Source organism: Pseudophryne corroboree, chromosome 6, assembly GCF_028390025.1.
Source record: "Pseudophryne corroboree isolate aPseCor3 chromosome 6, aPseCor3.hap2, whole genome shotgun sequence".
Classification (NCBI taxonomy): Eukaryota; Metazoa; Chordata; class Amphibia; order Anura; family Myobatrachidae; genus Pseudophryne; species Pseudophryne corroboree.
In genome coordinates, this window is record NC_086449.1 from 427775220 (window position 1) to 427802671 (window position 27452).

Genomic DNA, 27452 nt, shown 5'->3' on the forward strand with positions numbered 1-27452 from the left:
TAAACTACTATTTGATCCTTAATGAAATCATGTGTTCACAAATTTAATTATCTAAGCCTCGAGTCTACATAGAATGCATGTAAAATATAAATTTGCCTCTTATGAAGGTGTCTGACAGTAGTAATAGAGTAGTAGTTTTGGTGTACAGACTCTACAGCCGTGCATACATGGAAACAGAATGGGCTGTCAGAGAAAGTGCAGACACAGAGCAGGGTAGAGTACATGTAAACGAAGGTCAAAGTTAATTATAGACTGGTCATAATCTGTGTCATTAGGACAATTTAAACAATTTTAAGTAGTTTAACAAATCATGGATATTCACCATCAACGCTATTTCAAATCCCCCCTCCAAAAAAAAAAGTGTTGCCATTTAACTTATAAACAGCATGTGGACACATTCATTTCATCATTGGGCCTTTATGAAAGGTCATGAGGTAGTGTTGCTATTAGCAACCAATTCATTTTTCTCTAACGTCCTAGTGGATGCTGGGGACTCCGTAAGGACCATGGGGAATAGACGGGCTCCGCAGGAGACATGGGCACTTTAAGAAAGAATTTAGATTCTGGTTGCTCTGGCTCCTCCCTCTATGTCCCTCCTCCAGACCTCAGTTTGAATCTGTGCCCGGACGAGCTGGGTGTGCTGTTCAGTGAGCTCTCCTGAGCTTGCTGTAAGAAAGTATTTTGTTAGGTTTTTTTATTTTTAGGGAGCTCTGCTGGCAACAGACTCCCTGCATTGTGGGACTGAGGGGAGAGAAGCAGCCCTACTCTCTGCAGATAGGTCCTGCTTCTTAGGCTACTGGACACCATTAGCTCCAGAAGGATCGTACACAGGATCTCACCCTCGTCGTCCGATCCCAGAGCCGCGCCGCCATCCCCCTCGCAGAGCCGGAAGACAGAAGCCGGGAGAAGCAAGAAGACTTCGAAATCGGCGGCAGAAGACTCCAGTTTTCACTGAGGTAGCGCACAGCACGGCAGCTGTGCGCCATTGCTCCCACATACATCCACATACTCCGGTCACTGTAAGGGTCAGGGCGCAGGGGGGGGCACCCTGGGCAGCAATTAGGACCTCTTGGCAAAAGTTTGACATATATACAGTTGGGCACTGTATATATGTATGAGCCCCCGCCATAATATTGTACATAAACGTGGGACAGAAGCCTGCCGCTGAGGGGGCGGGGCTTCTTCCTCAGCACTCACCAGCGCCATTTTTTCTCCACAGCACCGCTGAGAGGAAGCTCCCCAGGCTCTCCCCTGCAGATACACGGTAGAAGAGGGTAAAAAAGAGAGGGGGGGGCACATAATTAGGCACAAAAATCATTATTACAGCGGCTACTGGGTTAACACTAAGTTACTGTGTGATTCCTGGGTTGTATAGCGCTGGGGTGTGTGCTGGCATACTTTCTTTCTCTCTGTCTCTCCAAAGGGCCTTGTGGGGGAACGGTTTTCAAAAAGAGCATCCCCTGTGTGTGTGGTGTGTCGGTACGCTTGTGTCAACATGTTTGACGAGGAAGGCTATGTGGAAACAGAGCGGGAGCAAATGAGTGTGGTGTCTCCGCCGACGGCGCCGACATCTGATTGGATGGATATGTGGAAGGTTTTAAATGATAATGTTAATTCCTTGCATAAAAGGTTAGATAAAGCTGAAGCCTTGGGACAGTCAGGGTCTCAGCCCGTGCCTGATCCTATGTCGCAGAGGCTGTCAGGGTCTCTGAAGCGCCCACTATCCCAGATTGTTGACACTGATACCGACATGGATTCTGACTCCAGTGTCGATTACGATGATGCAAAGTTACAGCCTAAATTGGCTAAATCCATCCGTTATATGATCATAGTAATTAAGGATGTGTTGCACATCACAGAGGAAACCCCAGTCCCTGACGAGGGTTCATATGTATGGGGGAAAAAGGCAGGTGGTGACCTTTCCCCCTTCACACGAGCTAAATGAGTTATGTGAAAAGGCTTGGGAATCTCCAGATAAAAAACTGCAGATTTCTAAATGGATGCTTATGGCGTATCCTTTCCCGCCAACAGACAGGTTACGCTGGGAATCCTCCCCCAGGGTGGACAAGGCTTTAACACGCTTATCAAAGAGGGTAGCCCTGCCGTCACAGGATACGGCCACCCTGAAAGATGCTGCGGATAGAAAGCAAGAGGGTACACTGTAGTCCATTTATACACATTCAGGTACCTTACGAAGGCCGGCAATTGCGTCGCCCTGGGTGTGTAGTGCTGTAGCAGCATGGACGGATACCTTATCTGAGGAACTTGATACCTTAGACAAGGATACTATTTTAATGACCCTGGGGCATATAAAAGACGCTGTCCTATATATGAGAGATGCTCAAAGAGACATTAGCCTACTGGGCTCTAGGATAAATGCTATGACTATTTCTGCCAGAAGGGTCCTGAGGACTCGGCAATGGACAGGTGATGCCGACTCAAAAAGGCACATGGAGGTTTTACCTTACAAGGGTGAGGAATTGTTTGGGGAGGGTCTCTCGGACCTGATCTCCACAGCTACTGCTGGAAAGTCAAATTTTTTGCCATATATTTCCTCACAGCCTAAGAAAGCACCGTATTACCAAATGCAGTCCTTTCGTTCACAAAAAGGCAAGAAAGTCCGAGGTGCGTCCTTTCTTGCCAGAGGCAGGGGCAGAGGAAGGAAGCTGCACAACGCAGCTAGTTCTCAGGAACAGAAGTCCTCCCCGGCTTCCACTAAATCCACCGCATGACGCTGGGGCTCCACAGGCGGAGCTAGGCCCGGTGGGGGCGCGTCTCCGAAATTTCGGCCACAAGTGGGTACACTCCCAGTTGAATCCCTGGGCAATAGAGATTGTGTCTCAGGGATACAAGCTGGAATTCGAAGAGATGCCCCCTCACCGTTACCTCAAATCGGCCCTGCCAGCTTCTCCTTTGGAGAGGGAAATAGTGTTAGCTGCAATTCACAAATTGTATCTTCAACAGGTGGTGGTCAAGGTGCCCCTCCTTCAACAAGGGAAGGGTTATTATTCGACCATGTTTGTGGTACCGAAGCCGGACGGTTCGTTCAGACCCATATTGAATTTAAAATCCCTGAACATATACCTGAAAAGGTTCAAGTTCAAGATGGAATCGCTCAGATCGATCATCGCAAGCCTGGAAGGGGGGGATTTTATGGTGTCTCTGGACATAAAGGATGCATACCTTCATGTCCCCATTTATCCACCTCATCAGGCGTACCTCAGATTTGTGGTACAGAATTGTCATTACCAATTTCAGATGTTGCCGTTTGGTCTCTCCACGGCACCGAGAATATTTACCAAGGTAATGGTGGAAATGATGGTACTCCTGCGGAAGCAAGGGGTCACAATTATCCCATACTTGGACGATCTCCTCATAAAAGCAAGGTCAAGAGAGCAGTTGCTGATCAGCGTAGCACGCTATCTGGAAGTGTTACAACAACACGGCTGGATTCTAAATATTCCAAAGTCGCAGTTGATTCCTACGACTCGTCTGCCTTTCCTGGGCATGATTCTGGACACAGACCAGAAGAGGGTTTATCTCCCGATTGGAGAAGGCTCAGGAGCTCATGACACTGGTCAGAGACCTATTAAAACCAAAACAGGTGTCGGTGCATCACTGCACGCGAGTCCTGGGAAAGATGGTGGCATCATACGAGGCCATTCCCTTCGGCAGGTTCCATGCGAGGACTTTTCAATGGGATCTATTGGACAAGTGGTCCGGATCACATCTTCAGATGCATCGGTTAATCACCCTATCCCCCAGGGCCAGGGGGTCTCTCCTGTGGTGGCTGCAGAGCGCTCACTTTCTCGAAGGTCGCAGATTCGGCATTCAGGACTGGGTCCTGGTGACCACGGATGCAAGCCTCCGAGGGTGGGGGGCAGTCACACAGGGAAGAAATTTCCAAGGGCTGTGGTCAAGTCAGGAGACTTGCCTTCACATCAACATCCTGGAACTAAGGGCCATATACAACGCCCTACGTCAAGCGGAGTCCCTGCTTCGCGACCAACCGGTTCTGATTCAGTCAGACAACATCACCGCAGTGGCTCATGTAAACCGCCAAGGCGGCACAAGGAGCAGGGTGGCGATGGTAGAAGCCACCATAATTCTGCGCTGGGCGGAGAATCACGTAAGCGCACTGTCAGCAGTGTTCATTCCGGGAGTGGACAACTGGGAAGCAGACTTCCTCAGCAGGCACCACCTCCACCCGGGAGAGTGGGGACTTCATCAAGAAGTCTTCAAGCAGATTGCAAGTCGGTGGGAACTGCCACAGGTGGACATGATGGCATCCCGCCTCAACAAAAAGCTACAGAGGTATTGCGCCAGGTCAAGAGACCCTCAGGCGATAGCTGTGGACGCACTGGTGACACCGTGGGTGTTCCAGTCGGTTTATGTATTTCCTCCTCTTCCTCTCATACCCAAGGTGCTGAGAATCATAAGAAAAAGAGGAGTGAGAACAATACTCATCGTTCCGGATTGGCCAAGAAGGACTTGGTATCCAGATCTGCAAGAAATGCTCACAGAGGACCCGTGGCCTCTGCCTCTAAGACAGGACTTGTTGCAACAGGGGCCCTGTCTGTTCCAAGACTTACCGCGGCTGCGTGTGACGGCATGCCGGTTGAATGCCGGATCCTAGCAGAAAAGGCATTCTGGATGAAGTTATTCCTACGCTGATAAAGGCTAGGAAGGATGTGACGGCTCAACATTATCACCGTATATGGCGAAAATATGTGGCTTAGGGTGAGGCCAGGAATGCCCCTACGGAGGAATTCCAGCTGGGCCGTTTCCTTCACTTCCTACAGTCGGGAGTGACTTTGGGCCTAAAATTGGGTTCCATTAAGGTTCAGATTTCGGCCTTATCCATTATCTTTAAAAAAGAACTGGCTTCTCTGCCTGAAGTTCAGACATTTGTAAAGGGAGTGCTGCATATTCAGCCCCCTTTTGTGCCTCCAGTGGCACCTTGAGATCTTAGCGTGTTGTTGAGTTTCCTGAAATCACACTGGTTTGAACCACTCAAAACTGTGGAATTGAAATATCTCACGTGGAAGGTGGTCATGCTCTTAGCCTTGGCTTCGGCTAGGCGTGTGTCAGAATTGGCGGCTTTGTCACATAAAAGCCCTTATCTGGTTTTCCATGCGGATAGAGCAGAGTTGCGGACCCGCCCACAATTTCTGCCGAAAGTGGTTTCATCCTTTCATATAAACCAACCTATTGTGGTGCCTGTGGCTACTACTGGCTTGGAGGATTCAGAGTCACTGGATGTGGTCAGGGCTTTGAAGGTTTATGTAGCCAGATCGGCTAAGGTCAGGAAAACAGAATCTTTGTTTATCCTGTATGCGTCCAACAAGCTTGGGGCGCCTTCTTCAAAGCAAACTATTGCTCGCTGGATCTGTAACACGATTCAGCAGGCTCATTCTGCGGCTGGGTTGCCGCTACCTAAATCAGTTAAGGTTCATTCCACAAGGAAGGTGGGCTCTTCTTGGGCGGCTGCCCGAGGGGTCTCGGCATTACAGCTTTGCCGAGCGGCTACTTGGTCAGGTTCAAACACCTTTGCAAAGTTCTACAAGTTTGATACCCTGGCTGAGGAGGACCTTGTGTTAGCTCAATCGGTGCTGCAGAGTCATCCGCACTCTCCCGCCTGTTTGGGAGCTTTGGTATAATCCCCATGGTCCTTACGGAGTCCCCAGCATCCACTAGGACTTTAGAGAAAAAAAGATTTTACTTACCGGTAAATCTATTTCTCGTAGTCCGTAGTGGATGCTGGGCGCCCGTCCCAAGTGCGGACTTCTTCTGCGTTGCTTGTATATAGTTATTGCTTAAATAAGGGTTATGTTATAGTTGCATCAGGGTTGATCTGATGCTCTGTTGTTGTTCATACTGTTAACTGGGTAAAGTTATCACAAGTTATACGGTGTGATTGGTGTGGCTGGTATGAGTCTTACCCTGGATTCCCAAAATCCTTTCCTTGTACTGTCAGCTCTTCCGGGCACAGTTTCTCTAACTGAGGTCTGGAGGAGGGACATAGAGGGAGGAGCCAGAGCACACCAGAATCTAAATTCTTTCTTAAAGTGCCCATGTCTCCTGCGGAGCCTGTCTATTCCCCATGGTCCTTACGGAGTCCCCAGCATCCACTACGGATTACGAGAAATAGATTTACCGGTAAGTAAAATCTTATTTTTGTTTCTTTTAAATGATTTGTTAAGAAAACACAATTTATTGGACATGTTCTGGCACTACAGTTGTATATCTTACTTCTCCAGGTACTGCTCAGTGGAAAATAATGTCCTCTGTTTTTTTTTATTTCTCAGCATAATGTTCTACCTACTTAGCAGAGTCTTGCTAGCATCATTTTGCTAAACTGAATAAATGATGCAGGTTTTCATACAAGTATAATTTTCTTCTGTCTTTCACTATCATTCCAGCAAATACAAAGTGGATTGCGCTTGCCTCAAAGATAATCCAGAATGCCCAGTACTACGATGTAGTTCTGAACCAACAGAAAATATGAACAGTGGTTATGATACTAGAAGAAAAAAAGGAAGGAAAGAAAAAGATATTTCTAAAGATAAGGAGTCTCAAAATCAGAACCTCCTAGTAGACCCTGATGGAGCAATCGACAAACTGAAAACACCAGATAATAAACAACGGAAGCTGTCCCCTCTTAGGTTGTCCATTTCTAATAACCAGGTAATTTATTGTCTTCGTGGAGGCATATAGCCACATATATTATAGCATTTACATGGGTTTAAATGGCAATTTCCTTTAATTATATGCATTACAACTTTTAGGTGGTTTGAATTTGCTACAGCGCACAAAATGTAAAAATTAGAAGTAAAGAGCAACACATGTTTAACATTCAGTTACATAATGATGTTGCAAAGCTTTCCAGCTCTGCTTTTCCCAGGCCACATATGACATTTAACCTGTAAATATGGTAACTACTAGTCCATTCTAATTTATGGAATATTTGTCTTGCCAGTGTGGCTGAATATTTCCATGGTGATTCATAACGTAAATGTATTTCTCCGACGTCCTAGTTGATGCTGGGAACTCCGTAAGGACCATGGGGAATAGACGGCCTCCGCAGGAGACTGGGCACTCTAAAGAAAAGATTAGGTACTACATCTGGTGTGCACTGGCTCCTCCCTCTATGCCCCTCCTCCAGACCTCAGTTAGAATCTGTGCCCGGCCAGAGCTGGGTGCTCCTAGTGGGCTCTCCTGAGCTTGCTAGTAAAGAAAGTATTTATTAGGTTTTTTATTTTCAGTGAGCTTCTGCTGGCAACAGACTCACTGCTACGTGGGACTAAGGGGAGAGAAGCAAACCTACCTGCTTGCAGCTAGCTTGTGCTTCTTAGGCTTCTTAGGCTACTGGACACCATTAGCTCCAGAGGGTTCGAACACAGGCACCTGTTCTCGATCGTCCGTTCCCGGAGCCGCGCCGCCGTCCCCCTCGCAGAGCCAGAAGAACAGAAGCTTGAAGACGACGAAATCGGCGGCTGAAGACTCCTGTCTTTATTAAGGTAGCGCACAGCACCGCAGCTGTGCGCCATTGCTCCCAGCACACTAACACACCCCGGTCACTGTAGGGTGCAGGGCGCTGGGGGGGGGGGGGGGCGCGCCCTGGGCTGCAATTGTGGTACCTTTTGGCATAAAAATACATATATACAGTCTGGCACTGTATATATGTGAAAACCCCCGCCATTTTTATACACAGAAAGCGGGACAGAAGCCCGCCACTGAGGGGGCGGGGCCTTCTTCCTCAGCACACCAGCGCCATTTTTTCTTCACAGCTTTGCTGGAAGCAGCTCCCCAGGCTCTCCCCTGCAGTATCCAGGTACAAGACGGGTTAAAAAGAGAGGGGGGGCACATAAATTTAGGTGCAAATAAGACTTATAAAGCAGCTATTGGGTAAATCACTTATTGTCAGTGAAAATCCCTGTGTTATATAGCGCTGTGGTGTGTGCTGGCATACTCTCTCTCTGTCTCCCCAAAGGACTTTGTGGGGTCCTGTCCTCAGTCTGAGCATTCCCTGTGTGTGTGCGGTGTGTCGGTACGGCTGTGTCAACATGTTTGATGAGGAAGGTTACGTGGAGGCGGAGCAAGGGCAGATAAGTGTGGTGTCGCCCCCGTCGGGGCCGACACCTGATTGGATGGATATGTGGAAGGTCTTAAATGACAATGTAAACTCCTTACATAAAAGGTTTGAGGACGCTGCAGCCTTGGGACAGCCGGGGTCTCAGCCCGCGCCTGCCCAGGCGACTCAGAAACCGTCAGGGGCTCATAAACGCCCTCTATCTCAGATGGTTGACACAGATGTCGACACGGAGTCCGACTCCAGTGTCGACGATGATGAGGCACATTTACAGTCTAAAATGACCAAGGCCATCCGATACATGATTGTTGCAATGAAAGATGTATTACACATTTCTGAGATTAACCCTGTTAATACCAAGAGGGTTTATATGTTTGGGGAGAAAAAGCAGCCAGTGACTTTTCCCCCATCTGATGAATTAAATGAATTGTGAAGAAGCGTGGAGTTCCCCTGATAAGAAATTAGTGATTTCTAAGAGGTTACTGATGGCGTACCGTTTCCCGCCAACGGACAGGTTACGTTGGGAAACATCCCCTAGGGTGGACAAGGCGCTGACACGCTTATCTAAAAAGGTGGCCCTGCCGTCTCAGGATACGGCCGCCCTAAAGGAGCCTGCGGATAGAAAGCAGGAAGTTATCCTGAAGTCAGTGTATACACACTCTGGTACTCTACTGAGACCTGCTATTGCTTCAGCCTGGATGTGTAGTGCTGTAGCAGCGTGGACAGATACTCTGTTAGACTACATAGATTCCCTCGACAGAGATACTGTTTTGCTAACCCTGGGCCATATCAAAGACGTCGTCTTATATATGCGGGATGCTCAGAGGGACATTTGCCTGCTGGGCTCTAGAATTAATGCTATGTCCATTTCTGCCAGGAGGGTCTTATGGACTCGGCAATGGACAGGAGATGCTGATTCTAAAAAACACATGGAGGTTTTGCCTTATAAGGGTGAGGAATTGTTTGGGGACGGTCTGTCGGACCTCGTGTCTACAGCGACAGCTGGAAAGTCTACTTTCTTGCCTCAGGTTTCCTCACAGCCTAAGAAAGCACCGTATTATCACATGCAGTCCTTTCGTTCCCAGAAAGGCAAGAGAGTCAGGGGCGCATCCTTTCTTGCCAGAGGCAGGGGTAGAGGTAAGAAGCTGCACCATGCAGCCAGTTCCCAGGAACAAAAGTTCTCCCCTGCTTCCACTAAGTCCACCGCATGACGTTGGGGCTCCACAGGCGGAGCCAGGTGCGGTGGGGGCGTGTCTCCGAAACTTCAGCAACCAGTGGGTTCGCTCACAGGTGGATCTCTGGGCTGTACAAATTGTATCTCAGGGATACAAGCTGGAATTCGAAGCGACTGTCCCCCGCTGTTACCTCAAATCAGCCTTGCCAGCTTCCCCCATGGAAAGGGAGGTAGTACTGGCGGCAATTCACAAGCTGTACCTCCAGCAAGTGATTATCAGGGTCCCCCTCCTTCAACAGGAAAGGGGTTACTATTCCACAATGTTTGTGGTACCGAAACCGGACGGTTCGGTGAGACCCATTCTGAATTTAAAATCCTTGAACACTTATATAAAGAAATTCAAGTTCAAAATGGAATCGCTCAGAGCGGTTATTACAAGCCTGGAAGAGGGGGATTTTATGGTGTCGCTGGACATCAAAGATGCTTACTTGCATGTCCCCATTTACCCACCTCACCAGGAGTACCTCAGGTTTGTGGTACAGGACTGTCATTACCAGTTCCAGACGTTGCCGTTTGGCCTGTCCACGGCACCGAGAATATTTACCAAGGTAATGGCCGCAATGATGATACTCCTTCGGCAGAAGGGAGTTATAATTATCCCGTACTTGGACGATCTCCTCATAAAGGCGAGGTCCAGGGAGCAGTTGTTGATCAGCGTAGCACTCTCTCAGGAAGTGTTGCAACAGCACGGCTGGATTCTGAATGTTCCAAAGTCGCAGCTGATTCCTACGACGCGTCTGCTTTTCCTGGGCATGATTCTGGACACAGAACAGAAGAAGGTGTTTCTCCCGGTGGAGAAGGCCCAGGAATTAGCATCTCTGGTCAGGAACCTCCTGAAACCAAAACAGGTATCGGTGCATCACTGCACGCGAGTCCTGGGAAAGATGGTGGCTTCATACGAAGCCATTCCCTTCGGCAGGTTCCATGCGAGGATCTTTCAGTGGGATCTGTTGGACAAGTGGTCCGGATCGCATCTTCAGATGCATCGGCTGATCACCCTGTCCCCAAGGGCCAGGGTGTCTCTTCTGTGGTGGCTGCAGAGTGCTCACCTTCTCGAGGGCCGCAGGTTCGGCATACAGGACTGGGTCCTGGTGACCACGGATGCAAGCCTCCGAGGATGGGGGGCAGTCACTCAGGGAAGAAACTTCCAAGGGCTGTGGTCAAATCTGGAGACTTCTCTACACATAAATATACTGGAACTAAGGGCCATTTACAACGCCCTGAGTCAAGCAGAGCCCCTGCTTCGAAACCGGCCACTGCTGATTCAGTCAGACAACATCACGGCGGTCGCCCATGTAAACCGCCAGGGCGGCACAAGAAGGATGGCAATGGCGGAAGCCACAAAGATTCTTCGGTGGGCGGAGAATGACGTGCAAGCACTGTCAGCAGTGTTCATTCCGGGAGTGGACAACTGGGAAGCAGACTTCCTCAGCAGACACGACCTCCACCCGGGAGAGTGGGGACTTCATCAAGAAGTCTTCACACAGATTGCAAAGCGATGGGAACTGCCACAGGTGGACATGATGGCGTCCCGCCTCAACAAAAAGCTAACAAGATATTGCGCCAGGTCAAGGGACCCTCAGGCGATAGCTGTGGACGCCCTAGTGACACCGTGGGTGTACCAGTCGGTATATGTGTTTCCTCCTCTTCCTCTCATACCCAAGGTACTGAGAATAGTACGAAAGAGAGGAATAAGAATAATACTCATTGTTCCGGATTGGCCAAGAAGGACTTGGTACCCGGAACTGCAAGAAATGCGCACAGAGGACCCATGGCCTCTGCCTCTCAGACAGGTCCTGCTGCAACAAGGGCCCTGTCTGTTCCAAGACTTACCGCGGCTGCGTTTGACGGCATGGCGGTTGAACGCCGGATCCTAGCGGAAAGAGGCATTCCGGATGAAGTTATTCCTACGCTGATGAAGGCTAGGAAAGACGTGACCGCAAAGCATTATCACTGTATATGGCGAAAATATGTTGCTTGGTGTGATGCCAGGAAGGCCCCTACAGAGGAATTCCAGCTGGGTCGTTTCCTGCACTTCCTACAGTCAGGGGTGACTATGGTCCTAAAATTGGGGTCCATAAAGGTCCAAATTTCGGCCCTCTCCATTTTCTTTCAAAAAGAACTGGCTTCACTGCCTGAGGTTCAGACGTTTGTTAAGGGAGTGCTGCATATTCGGCCCCCTTTTGTGCCACCAGTGGCACCCTGGGATCTTAACGTTGTGTTGGATTTCCTGAAATCCCACTGGTTTGAGCCACTTAGGACCGTGGAACTAAAGTATCTCACGTGGAAAGTGGTCATGCTGTTGGCCTTAGCTTCGGCTAGGCGTGTGTCGGAATTGGCGGCTTTGTCATGTAAAAGCCCATATCTGATCTTCCATATGGACAGGGCACAATTGAGGACTCGTCCCCAATTTCTCCCAAAGGTGGTATCATCGTTTCATTTGAACCAACCTATTGTGGTGCCTGCGGCTACTCAGGACTTGGAGGACTCCAAGTTACTGGACATAGTCAGGGCTTTGAAAATATGTTTCCAGAACGGCTGGAGTCAGGAAGACTGACTCGCTGTTTATCCTGCATGCACCCAACAAGCTGGGTGCTCCTGCTTCAAAGCAAACTATTGCGCGCTGGATCTGTAGCACGATTCAGCTAGCTCATTCTGCGGCTGGATTGCCGCATCCAAAATCAGTAAAAGCCCATTCCACAAGGAAGGTGGGCTCTTCTTGGGTGGCTGCCCGAGGGGTCTCGGCTTTACAGCTTTGCCGAGCAGCTACTTGGTCGGGTTCAAACACATTTGCAAAGTTCTATAAGTTTGATACCCTGGCTGAGGAGGACCTTGTGTTTGCTCATTCGGTGCTGCAGAGTCATCCGCACTCTCCCGCCCGTTTTGGAGCTTTGGTATAATCCCCATGGTCCTTACGGAGTCCCAGCATCCACTAGGACGTCAGAGAAAATAAGAATTTACTCACCGGTAATTCTATTTCTCGTAGTCCATAGTGGATGCTGGGCGCCCTTCCCAAGTGCGGACTTTCTGCAATACGTGTATATAGTTATTGCTTAAATAAGGGTTATTGTTATGAGCCATCCGTTCAGTGAGGCTCAGTTGTTGTTCATACTGTTAACTGGGTAAGGTTATCACAAGTTGTACGGTGTGATTGGTGTGGCTGGTATGAGTCTTACCCTGGATTCAAATTTCCTTTCCTTGTAATGTAATGTCAGCTCTTCCGGGCACAGTTTCCCTAACTGAGGTCTGGAGGAGGGGCATAGAGGGAGGAGCCAGTGCACACCAGATAGTACCTAATCTTTTCTTTAGAGTGCCCAGTCTCCTGCGGAGCCCGTCTATTCCCCATGGTCCTTACGGAGTTCCCAGCATCCACTACGGACTACGAGAAATAGAATTACCGGTGAGTAACTTCTTTTTTTTTTCCTGTATTGCAAGGTAAGGGTTCATATTGTAATAGTCACGTAATCCTTGCACAGTATTACTTTTGGAAGAGCTTTACTGCTGTCGTGTAAGGTTCTAAATACTGATGACTTTATCTTCAGTGCTTATATAGTTGCTTGTTTGAAAATCTATCATTTTTCTTTACATGCGTTTCTCCTATGCAGTTTTTTTCAGGTGGTTATTTTCTGCATTTAGAAATTGCTTATTGTTTTTTTTTTTTTTTTGAAATTCTTTATTTTTGCGTGGTCAGGTACATAAAGAAGGCATTCTAGGAGTACAAGGGACATATGGCCAACATAGCCAGTGTCCAAAATAGACCACAGTTTTCCAGTGAGTAACAGGGTTAATTGGTATGGGAAAAACAATCAAGTTCAAACATGGGAATCGGGGGGGGGGGGGAGAAGAGAAACAGGGGGGGGGGGGGGGAAATAACCACATTTGTAACCATACATAATATAAGTCTTGAGAACAGGACGGTCATAATAGGGGGGGGAGGAAACGGAGAAGAGACACGGACAGAGAGGGTAATAGGAGGAAGAGATAATTGAGAAAGATAGGAGATGAGATAAGGAGGAATGTCAAAGGGAGAAGTAAGTGGGTGCCCATGGGTCTACGGGAGGAGCTGGAGCAGGTGGAGGGAGCCGGCTAACCACGTTCAGCGGCGAGCCAGGGAGCCCAGACCTGCTCGAAGACGTGGCCCCGGTCGTGGAGGTAATAGGTTATCTTTTCCATTGAGGCGATGTGCCAGATTTTAGCTTTGAGGGATAGTAGGGAGGGTGGTAAGGGGTTCTTCCAGTTGAGGGCGATCAGTGATTTAGCTGCGGCTAGAATGTGTGAGGTCAGCTTTTGGGAGAATTTATTGAGGAGTGGGGGGGGATAACACAGTAAGGAGACCCAAGGGTCTTTCATTACAGGGGATTCTAGAAGTGAGTTGAGGAGGGAGTGGACCAGATCCCAGAAGGGGACGATAACCGGGCAGGTCCACCATATGTGGAGCATAGTACCTCTCTCCCCACAGTTCCTCCAGCAGGCTGGAGAGGAGGACGGGAAAAATTTGTTAAGACGGTCGGGGGTATAGTACCAGCGGTAATAAACTTTGTAGGCCGTTTCCTTAAAGGCGGTGGCAATAGAGCTTTTAGCAATCCCTAGTCTCATGTCCTCCCAATCCTGAGTTTCAGGTGGGGGCCCGAGGTCCCGTTCCCATGCAAGTTCATGGGGCCGGGATAGGGGCAGGGAAAAATCCAGTAGGAGAGAGTAAAGTTGGGAGATTGTGCCTTTGGAGGAGTGGGAGTTGACACATAGGGATTCAAAGGGAGTAAGGGCACGGAGTAAGGCGGTGGAAGGGAGGGAGGTTAAAAAGTGGCGTATTTGTAAGAATTGAAAGGGGTTGAGTGGCTGTGAGGGGGTTTTCTGCTGGAGGTCCGGGAGGGACAGCCATTGGCCTCGATCGGCAAAGTCGATTGGGAATTTAAGGCCCAGAGTTATCCACGTCCGGGATCTCGTAGCTGAGAGTCCGGAGGGAAACATGGGGTTCTGCCAGATGGGGGTTAAGGGTGAGGGTGTAGTAGTGAGACCCCACTTCAGAGAGAGGGTGTCCCAGGTTTTGAGGTTGAATTTGATGGTGGGAAGAAGTTTAGAGGTTGGGGGTCGAGAGGCAGAGGGGAGTCCCCATAGGGGGGTCAGATCTGGGATGCCAATGAAGGCTGCTTCGATGTCCAGCCAAGAAACCGATCCTGGAGGAGCGTAGGAAGTGACAATGTGGGATAAGTGGGAGGGGAGGTAGTATAATTTGACATCGGGAAGTCCTCTGCCTCCCATGGAGGTTGCTCTTTTCAGGGTGTTGGCAGCAATGCGGGGAGGTCTGTGGTTCCAAATAAAGCGCACAAGGGCTCGTTGGATATTGCGGAGGAAGGGGGCCGGGACCGCCACAGGGAGAGTCTGGAAAAGGTAGAGCCATTTGGGGATTATGGTCATTTTAACTGCTATGATCCTGCCCAGCCATGAGATGAAGAGACTGTTCCAAGAGGTCAGGTCGGCTAGTGTGTTGGTAAGAAGGGGTGGGAAGTTTTCCCGGAAGAGGGAGTCGTAACGCGGGGTTAGGTATATCCCTAGGTATTTTATCTTTGAGGGTTGCCATTTAAATTTAAAATTGGTGCGAAGGGACTCCGCCTGGTGTTGGGGGATATGTAGCATCATGGCCTCAGATTTGGAGTAGTTGATCTTGTAGCCTGAGATGAGGCTATAGGCTTGTAGAACCGAGAATAGGTTTGGGAGTGAAATAAGGGGCTGGGTCAGGGAGAGTAGGATGTCATCTGCGAAGAGGGAGATTTTGGGATCTGTGGGGCCTACCTTTATTCCGTGTATATCTGGATGTGTTCTAATTTGAGAGGCAAGGGGTTCTATAATAAGGGCAAATATTAGGGGGGAGAGGGGGCAGCCCTGACGTGTGCCATTGGAGATGCTAAGTGGGGCGGATGGGGTACCATTGATAAGGACGGTGGCCGAGGGGGTGGAGTATAATGCTAGGATGCTGGTGAGGAAGCCACCGGACAAGCCATAGGCCTCCAAGGTGGGTCTCAAGAAGTCCCAGGAGATCCGGTCAAATGCTTTTTCGGCATCTAAGGAAAGCATGATCGTGGGGCATCTCCTGGAATTAGAGATATGTATAAGGTCAATGGCACGTCTGGTGTTGTCTCTTGCCTGGCGGCCCGGGATAAAGCCTACTTGGTCGTAGTGAACAAGGGAAGGGAGGTATGGGTTAAGACGGTTGGCCAGGATCTTAGCGAAGATTTTCAGGTCTAGGTTCAGGAGGGATATGGGGCGATAGCTTGCGCAATTAAGGGGGTCCTTGCCTTCTTTGGGGATCACCACAATTCTAGCCTCTAGCATCTCAGGGGGAAAAGGGTCGCCTTGGACAATCCCGTTGAAGAGAGAGTGTAGGTGGGGGGAGAGAAGGGCAGAGAATTTCTTGTAGTAGAGAGCGGTGAACCCATCTGGGCCCGGAGATTTGCCGGTTTTTTGCATGAGTATAGTCTGGGTGATTTCTTCCACCGTAATCTCACCGTTGAGAAGGTCCAAGGCGTCCGGGGGTAGTCTGGGTAGTTTAGAAGCAGAGAGAAAGTGGGAGATAAGGTCGGATCGAGGTTGGGGGGAAGAGCCCGGTGGAGGGGGCGGAAGGTTGTATAGGTCGGTGTAGTAGGATTGGAAGGCAGCTCTAATGGCTGTGGGGTCCTGAATAAGTTGGTTGAGAGAGTTTCTGATAGTGACAATGTTGGTTTTGGCTCTTGTGGAGCGGAGTCGAGCCGCCAGGATCCTGTCCGCCTTGTCACCCTTCTCATAAAAGGACTGGCGAAGCCACTTAAGGCGCTTGGCCACCCGTGTAGTAAGAAGAAGATCGAGTTCCGCTTTAATGGTGCGAAGTTCGGACAAGACCGCCTGGTCGGAAGACGCCTTGTGTTGGGTCTCAAGTGCATGGAGTTTAATGGAGAGCCTGTTGTATTGGGAAAGGGATTGCTTTTTAGCTTTTGAGGCTAGGCTGATGAGGTGTCCTCGAAGGACAGCCTTGTGCGCCAGCCAGAGGGTGGGTCTAGAAATATCGGGGGAGTCATTTAAGGTGAAATAATCAGAGATTTTGTCTTGGAGATGGGACTTTGTCTCAGGGTTGTGTAGGAGGGAATCGTTGAGGCGCCATGTCATAGGGCGAGGACGGGAAGCCAGACCTGCGAGGTCGCAGGAGATGGGGGCGTGGTCGGACCAGATCAGTGGGTGGATATGGGCATCGCGGAGGTTCAAAGCAAGATCATGACTGAGCAGGACCATATCAATGCGGGAGTAGGAGTTATGCGGGGCAGAGTAGAAGGTGTAGTCGCGGGCAGAGGGGTCTTTTATCCTCCAGGAGTCGTAGAGAAGTTGGGATCGCATGAGTCGGAGGAGGGATCTAGAGCGAAGGGAGTCTGACGGGGAAGGAGTAGGGGGAAAGGTAGAGCGGTCTAGCTGTGGATTGAGAACGGAGTTGAAGTCACCTGCAAGTATAAGGTCGCCCTGTCGGACTCGAGTGAGGAGATTATCTATCCTTGTAAAAAACCGTTCCTGTCGCTGATTAGGGGCGTAAACGTTAACCAGGGTGCATATATTATTGTTGAGTTTACCCACTAGGACAAGGAATCGGCCGTCTTTGTCAGCATGAGAGTCTAGGAGTTCAAAAGACAGGTGGCGGGCAATTAAGATCGCTACTCCACGTTTTTTGGCTAGGTGATCGCAGGCATGAAAGGAAACGGGAAATGGTTTACATTGCAGGGTAGGGTGAGATTCGTGCACGAAGTGAGTTTCCTGTAGGAAAATCAAATCGCCTCTATGGTGTTTAAGGGAGGCAAATAGCTTGCCTCTCTTTTGAGGGCTGTTCAAGCCCTTCACATTATGGGAGAGTACCCGGAGACCCATGGGCAGGCAGCAGTGAGGTGGTCGGATTTGAAAGGGCGGGAGTGGTTGGGGGTGGAGAAGGGGGAGGGGGAGACAGATCGAAGATATATGAAATGAGAGAGAGTGTGGTCAGAGGAGGGGTGGTAGGGGAAGAGGACCGGAGGGGGTGGGGGGGTGGTTGGTCGTCTGGCGGAGGAGGCCAGGACCGGTAAAGCTGACAAGGGGAAGGAATACTAGGCGTTGGGGAAGCACCTAGGTCAGCGGTAGGGCCCGGGGCCCTGTGGGGGCGCGGCATGGGGCCCCGATCGCGGGTCACGAGCCGCTCGGGGAAAGACAGGAGGCAAGCCTCCCCTGGGGGTACCTGAGGGAGAGAGCTGGAGAGAAGACAGGAAGAGATGATAGCCGGAGCGCCCGCCCCAAGGGGCGGAGAATAGGAGGAGGGGGAGGAGGGGAAAGAGTGGGTCAAGTATCTGCATGGGAACATATCAAGAGAGTAACTTTTGAATATGTGGGCAGTTAGACATTTAAACTACCAAACGATGTAACATTTCAATAGAGGATAACAACAATATTATTGTGAAGCAACCGAGGGGTCAGGAGGTAAGGTCACTAAGAACCTAAGGTAATGTAGCACTTCAGGTGGGGGGGTACGACCAGAAGTGATCGTCCCAATTCAATGTAGGGTGCTGTAGCGTAGAGAGGTGAGAGTTCTCAGGGCACTGGAGGTGGGGCCTGGGAGGCCCCGGAGGACGGCACCGTGAACCACTCAGAACGAGGAGACCGAAGTGAATCTCGCTGTGTCCGTGGTGGGAGGCGTGGAGAGTGGACATCTTGGTCAGGAACGGGGATGCCCAGTTTGGAGAGGAGTGTTTGGGCCTCAGGTTGGTCTCTAGCTGTGAGGAGCTTCCCTTGGTGCCACACTAAGATCCGGAAAGGGAAACCCCAACGGTACTTCACGTTGTGACGGGAGAGCAGGGAAGTGATGGGTTTGAAGTCCCTGCGTTTAGCTAAGGTTAGCGGGGATAAATCCTGAAAAATCTGGAGTGGGGTGTTTTGGAAAGTCACAGATCCCAGCCGTCGGGCCTCCCTCATAACGGCCTCCTTTGCAGTGAAGTAGTGCATTCGGAGAATGACATCTCTGGGCTGAGAAGAGTCCTGGGAGCGCGGCCGCAAGGCCCGGTGGGCTCGGTCCAGGAGGAGATGTTCCTCGGGGGTGTCGGGCGATAGGTGTGCGAAAAGGCGTTTAAGGTAGAGTTCAAGATGAGATGCCTCGACCTCCTCAGGGATACCCCGAATCCTCATATTATTTCTCCTTGCTCTATTGTCTTGGTCCTCGTTCTCCTCCCGGAGGTGGGCAACATCCTGACGGAGTTGATGCAACTCGGTCTCTGCTGTTTGCTGGAACGTTACCACCTCTTCGACTCTTCTTTCGAGTTGGTCAGTTCTGGAGCCGATATCGGCTATATCGGATTTCAGGGAGTGTAGAGCTTGGACTGAGGACTTAATGTCCCGCATCTCCTTAAGGAGGGAGAGGAAGTCCTTACGGGTGAGGGGCGTGAGATCGTCATCTTCGGCCTCCGATTCGGAGGGGGCCTGAGAGGGGCCGGGATTGTCAGGCCTGTTCGTGGCTGGGGTGCCTTTTTTGGTCAGAAATGGTGTGAGGTCGGACCCCTGGGATTTTTTGTTACCCCTGGTCATCTTGGGGGCGTAGGGGGGTAGGTGGAAAGTAGGGTGAGGAATGGGGGTGGCGCTCCCGCTATGAGGCTCAGGGCCAGGGAAGGTGACTCGGGGGCCTTAAGGAGACATTACGGTGTGGTCATCAGCCGAGCCCGGCAGATGGAGTCCGCCCAGGGAGGACCACGAGAGCAGAGGGAGGGCACCCCGGCCCGGACTGGAGAGTGTGAGTCCGAAGTCGCAGGAGAGGGGATCCCGGAGACTATCTCCACCGCTCGGGGACCACAGGGACGCGTCCCGGGCACGGACCAGCCGGCGATCGGGGCAGCCCTGGGGCGGGGACCCGGCGGGGGAGAGGACCGCAGGGTGATGTGAAAGCGGCTCCCAGGTGGGTGCCAGTGGAGGCCTCGGTGGAGTTTAGGTGGATGGAGGCAGAAGGGACCACGGTCCCAGAGACTCACCAAGCGGCCGCCGCTGGAGCGGGTTGCAGAGAGCCGGAGGTTGAGGGTGGTCCAAGCCGGCACCTCCCAAGAGAGCGTATAGGGGCTTCGAGGTGGGTGGCAGGGGTGGAGGAGATCCCTTCAGTCTCAGGAGGGGCACAGAGCCAGTGATTGATTGAGGTCGCAGGAGAGGGGGGATGGAGCTGCGGGTCTGAGTGTTGGGTGCGGGGTATGATAATCGCCGCACGCAGCCGCTAGAGCTATTCCGTCGGCCTTTCTCTGGAGTAGGTGCTGGCTTCAGGAGATAGGAGAACAGGCAGGGTTATAGAGATATAAGTATAGTGGCTGAGTTGACTATACCAGTATTCGCCACAAGAGGGAGCCTTAGTTACAGCCAGCACCAGTCAGGGAGTTTGATGGGTGCTTTGCCAGTCCCAAGATGGCCGCCGCTTATCAGTGAGAGTTAGGTCCACCGGAGGACTCCCAGTCGTCGATCCCCGCCAGCGGGGGAAGAGATCTTGCTAGATCTTGCTTGCAGTGTTGTGTGAGACGGGGGAGGAAGGGCAGGCGCCTGGAGAGGTCGGGAATCGGCCAGGTAAAGTCTAGAGGCCGGGCGGCGCCAACCGCAAGATGGCCGCCGGCTGCCAGCCAGACACTTCTCGGCCCTTACCTCCCGCCGATCGTCCGGTCCCTGGTCTCCTGCGAGGATCAGCGCCCGGTGGGTGAGTCCCCCAGTGCCAGGGAGAGCCTTTCAGGTGGGTGGGAGAGTCTGCAGGGTCGCCGAACCGGGTCCCAGGAAACGCCGGCACAGCTCCAAAATCGAGGCCCCGGCTTCTGGGGTGGAGGTAGGCCGCAATCCGCAGGGGGCAACGCAGGGCCCCCCCGATTCCGCAGCTTCTTCCTCCAGGTGCTGGGTGTAGTGGTGGGGCTTAGGGGACTAGTCCCTTGTCGGTGGGCCTCCAAATCTGGTCAAAAAGTGGGTTTTGATACAGTGCCAGCCGGAGCTCAGCAGAGACCCGACCTTCCTCTATGCTAGCCAGGCCACGCCAGAAATTGCTTATTGTTAATGGGGCTTATATTTTTCTTAGAGAGCATATAAATAGGTTAAAACACAGTTTTTCAAGAATAGGAGAACTTCAGACTAAACACCTTTTTTTTTTTTTTTTTTTACTGATGTTTAAACCATTTTAAGTTGTCGGTTTAATAAGTTTTCATCAAGTGTGAGAAATAGTCTGCGCTTGATTGTATCTTCACTTGTACATAAGAATATTTCTCTATCTAAGTGGAATATTGCCTCTGATCCCAACCAGCACCCATCTCGCAGTCCATACTGGATTCCTGGAGAAACAATTGAATAGGTCCGGGCCCCTATTCGTGTAGATGCCCAGCAGTGGGCATGCGGAACAATTGAATCGCTCCCATATATTGTAAAAATGAGCAGCCCTAGAACGTTGAGGATAGTAATTATCTACTTAGGTGGAGAAATTCTCATTTAAGAAAACCACAATAATTGGATTGGTAAAGAAATAAATAACTGAACAAGAATTGTTAACGGTCGCTTGTTTCTAACTTCAAATTATAATTTTCTTTGTAAAAGATTACTTTAATTTTGTTGTAGGTAGCAGTATTACTATCTCTCTCAGATAAGTAATGTCTTGCAGTACTAGCCAGCACTGCTTACATGAAAGTGCACGCCATTCCAAGTCAAACTGATGGTCAGGCACATGGCCTCCTGATTGTTGTAATTGTAATTCTAGTTCATATGAATTTGGCACTAAAGTGGTTCAAAGTATTCCTTTGACTTTCACAAAACTTTTGTAGCTATTGTAGTCTTAGTATCCCTAGAGTAATTAGTGCAGAAGAGCTTCTATAAAGCAGTCATTTCCATCTTTCAGGAGCCAGATTTTATTGATGATATAGAAGAAAAAACTCCTATTAGCAATGAAGTAGAAATGGAATCTGACGAGCAGATTGCAGAAAGAAAAAGGAAGATGGTAAGTCGGGAAGATAGTGGCTAGTTCGTGTCACTTGGCCTGAGTGACAAGTGCTCTTCCCATCCTGACTGTTGCTTCCTATTTAGGCTTTAGACCAAAATCATTCAATAAGTGTTTCCTTTGTGCATTATTCTCTAATAAACAGCTTGCTTGGTGCATTCATTCAACTTTGCTCTTTAATTTGGTTTTGTAAAATTGTTGGATAATTTTAAATATTCTTCCATATTTGTGTTGCTCTTATGGCTCCCTTCTGTTCCTCTGTATACCAATGCTATAACACGGTGCTGGTTTTGCTTTTGTTTATACTGATTTAAAAGAAAGGCTTCTTCATTTGCCAATAATTTAGCTATTGAAAGGTCTGTTACCTACATATTAAACTGGTTAATGACCAAAAAAAAAAGTAGTTACCTAGTAACATTTATTGTTTCAATCCGTTTATTTTGACCTTTGTGTGTATAGGAACTTTTCTTATGGTAGTTATGAAATACTGTTGCAAATATAAATAAGTGTAAGCATCACACAAGAATGCTCATTCCTGAGGAGCTTCGGCAAATGGACATGCTGTCATGAATGTCCACATATGACCAGGTTCCCACCGCGATTTGAACATTGCACGTATGACACAGTATTTTGACCATGAACATATTTGACATGAGATAGTTAAGAAATATGCCTGTTTGGTTCAGTGCATTTGACTTGCATGAATGTAAAAAAATGAAGCTGGCAGCATCCAAAAAGAAATGGTATGCAAATGCAATGCAACAAAAACCATATCTGTCGAGATTGCATATGGTGACATTGGTAGCAGTGCCCATTTACATTTTGCTTTATTGACAATGTGTAAGACCTAAAGGGCCTTGCACACTATGCGATCCACCGCCGAGCTGCCTGATGGCGGATACGGCTGACGGACGGCACTCCATAGCAGTGCAGGCAAATATGGACGAGATCATCAATATTGGCCTGCATGCACAAGCGACGGGGCACCAGCAATGAACGAGCGTGGGGCCGCGCATCGTTAATCGCTGGTGCCTCCACACTGAAAGATATGAATGGTATCTCATTCATTAATGAACGAGATCGTTCATATCTTTCATTAATATCACCCAGTGTGTAGGGCATATAAGAATTAACTCCTCTATGCTTCTGTGTAATTTAGCTTATGCAGTGGGCCAAGAAAGTTTGTGAATCCTTTATAATTTGTGTATAAATGTGACCTTAAATGCATACAGATCTTCAAGACCTAAAAATAGAGAATCAAATAGCACACATTCCAGCTTGTATCGAATTCCAGATTGTACCCCTGAGATACTACTTGAAGGATCCAGGGATCCACCCGTGAGCGAGCCCACTGATTGCTGAAGTTTTTGAGACGGGCCCCCACCGTACCTGGCTCCGCCTGTGGAGCCCCAGCGTCATGCGGTGGACTTGGAGGAAGCGGGGGAGGACTTTTGCTCCTGGGAACTGGCTGTATGCTGCAGCTTTTTCCCTCTACCTCTGCCTCTGGGCAGAAAGGACGCGCCTTTAACCCGCTTGCCTTTCTGGGGCCGAAAGGACTGTACCTGATAATACGGTGCTTTCTTTGGCTGTGAGGGAACATGGGATAAAAATGCTGACTTCCCAGCTGTTGCTGTGGAAACGAGGTCCGAGAGACCATCCCCGAACAACTCCTCACCCTTATAAGGCAAAACTTCCATGTGCCTTTTAGAATCTGCATCACCCGTCCACTGCCGAGTCCATAATCCTCTCCTGGCAGAAATGGACATTGCACTTATTTTAGATGCCAGCCGGCAAATATCCCTCTGTGCATCTCTCATGTATAAGACTGCGTCTTTAATATGCTCTATGGTTAGCAATATAGTGTCCCTGTCTAGGGTATCAATATTTTCCGACAGGGAATCTGACCACGCAGCACTGCACATCCATGCTGAAGCAATAGCTGGTCTCCGTATAATACCTGTGTGAGTATATACAGACTTCAGGATAGCCTCCTGCTTTCTATCAGCAGGCTCCTTTAGGGCGGCCGTATCCGGAGACGGTAGTGCCACCTTCTTTGACAGGCGTGTGAGCGCTTTATCCACCCTAGGGGATGTTTCCCAACGTGACCTATCCTCTGGCGGGAAAGGGTACGTCATTAGTAACCTTTTAGAAATTACCAGTTTCTTATCGGGGGAAGCCCACGCTTCTTCACACACTTCATTTAATTCCTCAGATGGGGGAAAAATCACTGGTAGTTTTTTCTCCCCAAACATAATACCCTTTTTTGTGGTACCTGGGGTAACATCAGAAATGTGCAACACATTTTTCATCGCCTCAATCATGTAACGTGTGGCCCTATTTGAAGTTACATTAGTCTCATCGTCGTCGACACTGGATTCAGTATCCGTGTCGACATCTGTGTCTGCCATCTGAGGTAGCGGGCGTTTTAGAGCCCCTGATGGCTTTTGAGACAGTTGGGCAGGCACGAGCTGAGAAGCCGGCTGTCCCACATCTGCTATGTCGTCAAACCTTTTATGTAAGGAGTTGACACTTTCACGTAATTCCTTCCACAAGTCCATCCACTCAGGTGTCGGCCCCGCAGGGGGTGACATCACATTTATCGGCATCTGCTCCGCCTCCACATAAGCCTCCTCATCAAACATGTCGACACACCGCACACACACAGGGAATGCTCTGACTGAGGACAGGACCCCACAAAGTCCTTTGGGGAGACAGAGAGAGAGTATGCCAGCACACACCAGAGCGCTATATATACACAGGGATTAACACTATAACTGAGTGATTTTTCCTTATAGCTGCTTATATGTATACTACTGCGCCTAAATTTAGTGCCCCCCCTCTCTTTTTTACCCTTTGTAGTCTTGAAACTGCAGGGGAGAGCCTGGGAGCGATCCTTCCAGTGGAGCTGTGAGGGAAAAATGGCGCCAGTGTGCTGAGGGAGATAGCTCCGCCCCTTTTCCGGCGGACTTCTCCCGCTTTATTATAGATATCTGGCAGGGGTATTTCTCTGACGTCCTAGTGGATGCTGGGACTCCGTCAGGACCATGGGGAATAGCGGCTCCGCAGGAGACAGGGCACAAAATTTAAAAGTTTGACCACTAGGTGGTGTGTACTGGCTCCTCCCCCTATGACCCTCCTCCAAGCCTCAGTTAGGTTTTTGTGCCCGTCCGAGCAGGGTGCAATCTAGGTGGCTCTCCTAAAGAGCTGCTTAGAAAAAGTTTGTTAGGTTTTTTATTTTCAGTGAGTCCTGCTGGCAACAGGCTCACTGCAACGAGGGACTTAGGGGAGAAGAAGTGAACTCACCTGCGTGCAGGATGGATTGGCTTCTTAGGCTACTGGACACTAGCTCCAGAGGGACGATCACAGGTACAGCCTGGATGGGTCACCGGAGCCGCGCCGCCGACCCCCTTGCAGATGCCGAATAGAGAAGAGGTCCAGAAACCGGCGGCAGAAGACGTCTCAGTCTTCATGAGGTAGCGCACAGCACTGCAGCTGTGCGCCATTGCTCTCCGCACACTTCACACCAGCGGTCACTGAGGGTGCAGGGCGCTGGGGGGGGCGCCCTGGGCAGCAATGTAATATACCTATTCTGGCTAAAATATATCACATATAGCCCCTGGGGCTATATGGATGTATTTAACCCCTGCCAGGTTCCAAAAAAACCGGGAGAAGAAGCCCGCCGAAAAGGGGGCGGGGTCTATTCTCCTCAGCACACAGCGCCATTTTCCTGCCCAGCTCCGCTGCGAGGAAGGCTCCCAGGACTCTCCCCTGCACTGCACTACAGAAACAGGGTAAAAACAGAGAGGGGGGGGCACTTATTGGCGATATTTATAATATTTGAGCTGCTATAAAGGGAACACACTTATTAAGGTTGTCCCTATATATATTTATAGCGCTTGGGTGTGTGCTGGCAAACTCTCCCTCTGTCTCCCCAAAGGGCTAGTGGGGTCCTGTCTTCTATCAGAGCATTCCCTGTGTGTCTGCTGTGTGTCGGTACGTGTGTGTCGACATGTATGAGGACGATGTTGGCGTGGAGGCGGAGCAATTGCCTGTAATGGTGATGTCACCCCCTAGGGAGTCGACACCAGAATGGATGGCTTTGTTTATGGAATTACGGGATAGTGTCAGCACGCTACAAAAGTCGGTTGACGACATGAGACAGCCGGCAAACCAGTTAGTACCTGTCCAGGCGTCTCAGACACCGTCAGGGGCTGTGAAACGCCCTTTACCTCAGTCGGTCGACACAGACCCAGACACTGACACTGAATCCAGTGTCGACGGTGAAGAAACAAACGTATTTTCCAGTAGGGCCACACGTTATATGATCACGGCAATGAAGGAGGCTTTGCATATCTCTGATACTGCAAGTACCACAAAAAGGGGTATTATGTGGGGTGTGAAAAAACTACCGATAGTTTTTCCTGAATCAGAGGAACTGAATGAAGTGTGTGATGAAGCGTGGGTTACCCCAGATAGAAAACTGCTAATTTCAAAGAAGTTATTGGCATTATACCCTTTCCCGCCAGAGGTTAGGGCGCGCTGGGAAACACCTCCTAGGGTGGATAAGGCGCTCACACGCTTATCAAAGCAAGTGGCGTTACCGTCTCCTGATACGGCCGCCCTCAAGGATCCAGCTGATAGGAGGCTGGAGAATACATTGAAAAGTATATACACACATACGGGTGTTATACTGAGACCAGCAATCGCCTCAGCCTGGATGTGCAGTGCTGGCGTGGCTTGGTCGGAGTCACTGTCTGAAAATATTGATACCCTGGATAGGGACAGTATTTTACTGACTATAGAGCAGTTAAAGGATGCATTTCCTTATATGCGAGATGCACAGAGAGATATTTGCACTCTGGCATCAAGAGTAAGTGCGATGTCCATATCTGCCAGAAGAAGTTTATGGACGCGCCAGTGGTCAGGTGATGCGGATTCCAAACGACATATGGAAGTATTGCCGTATAAGGGGGAGGAATTATTTGGGGTCGGTCTATCGGATCTGGTGGCCACGGCAACGGCCGGAAATTCCACCTTTTTACCCCAGGTCACCTCCCAGCAGAAAAAGCCGCAGGCTTTTCAGCCGCAGTCCTTTCGTTCCTATAAGAACAAACGAGCAAAAGGACATTCCTATTTGCCCCGAGGCAAAGGAAAGGGTAAGAGACTGCAACAAGCAGCTCCTTCCCAGGAGCAGAAGCCCTCCCCGGCTTCTACAAAGGCGTCAGCATGACGCTGGGACCTTACAAGCAGACTCAGGGGCGGTGGGGGGTCGCCTCAAACATTTCAGCGCACAGTGGGCTCACTCGCAGGTGGACCCCTGGATCCTGCAGGTAGTATCTCAGGGTTACAGGTTGGAATTCGAGAAGTCCCCTCCTCGCCGTTTCCTAAAGTCTGCTTTGCCAACGTCTCCCTCCGACAGGGCGACGGTATTGGAGGCCATTCACAAGCTGTATTCTCAGCAGGTGATAGTCAAGGTACCCCTCCTACAACAGGGACAGGGGTATTACTCCACGCTATTTGTGGTACCGAAGCCGGACGGCTCGGTAAGACCGATTCTAAATCTAAAATCTCTGAACCTGTACATACAAAAATTCAAGTTCAAGATGGAGTCACTCAGAGCAGTGATAGCGAATCTGGAAGAAGGGGATTTTATGGTGTCCTTGGACATCAAGGATGCTTACCTTCATGTTCCAATTTGTCCTTCACACCAAGGGTACCTCAGGTTCGTGGTCCAAAACTGTCATTATCAGTTTCAGACGCTGCCGTTTGGATTGTCCACGGCACCCCGGGTCTTTACCAAGGTAATGGCCGAAATGATGATCCTTCTTCGAAGAGAAGGCGTCTTAATTATCCCTTACTTGGACGATCTCCTGATAAGGGCAAGCAGCTGGAGGTCGGAGTAGCACTAACCCAAGTAGTGCTCCAACAACACGGGTGGATTCTGAATTTTCCAAAATCCCAACTGATCCCGACGACACGTCTGTTGTTCCTAGGGATGATTCTGGACACTGTTCAGAAAAAGGTATTTCTTCCGGAGGAGAAAGCCAGGGAGTTATCCGATCTAGTCAGGAACCTCCTCAAACCAGGAAAAGTATCTGTGCATCAATGCACAAGAGTCCTGGGAAAAATGGTAGCTTCTTACGAAGCGATTCCATTCG

The 27452-nt window shown here is 49.9% G+C and overlaps 1 protein-coding gene across 6 annotated transcripts in view; it reads left to right on the forward strand.

Moving 5' to 3' along the window:
* Positions 1-27452, forward strand: part of KMT2E (lysine methyltransferase 2E (inactive)) — a 445960-nt gene that overhangs the window by 264042 nt on the left and 154466 nt on the right. For 5 of the 6 annotated variants that reach the window (XM_063927017.1, XM_063927020.1, XM_063927022.1 and 2 more), the window contains 2 exons: positions 6423-6687; positions 21196-21294. In XM_063927017.1, coding sequence (XP_063783087.1) covers positions 6423-6687; positions 21196-21294 — 364 coding nt within the window. The remainder of the gene's footprint in view (positions 1-6422; positions 6688-21195; positions 21295-27452) is intronic. The other variant, XM_063927021.1, reaches the window with a different exon arrangement.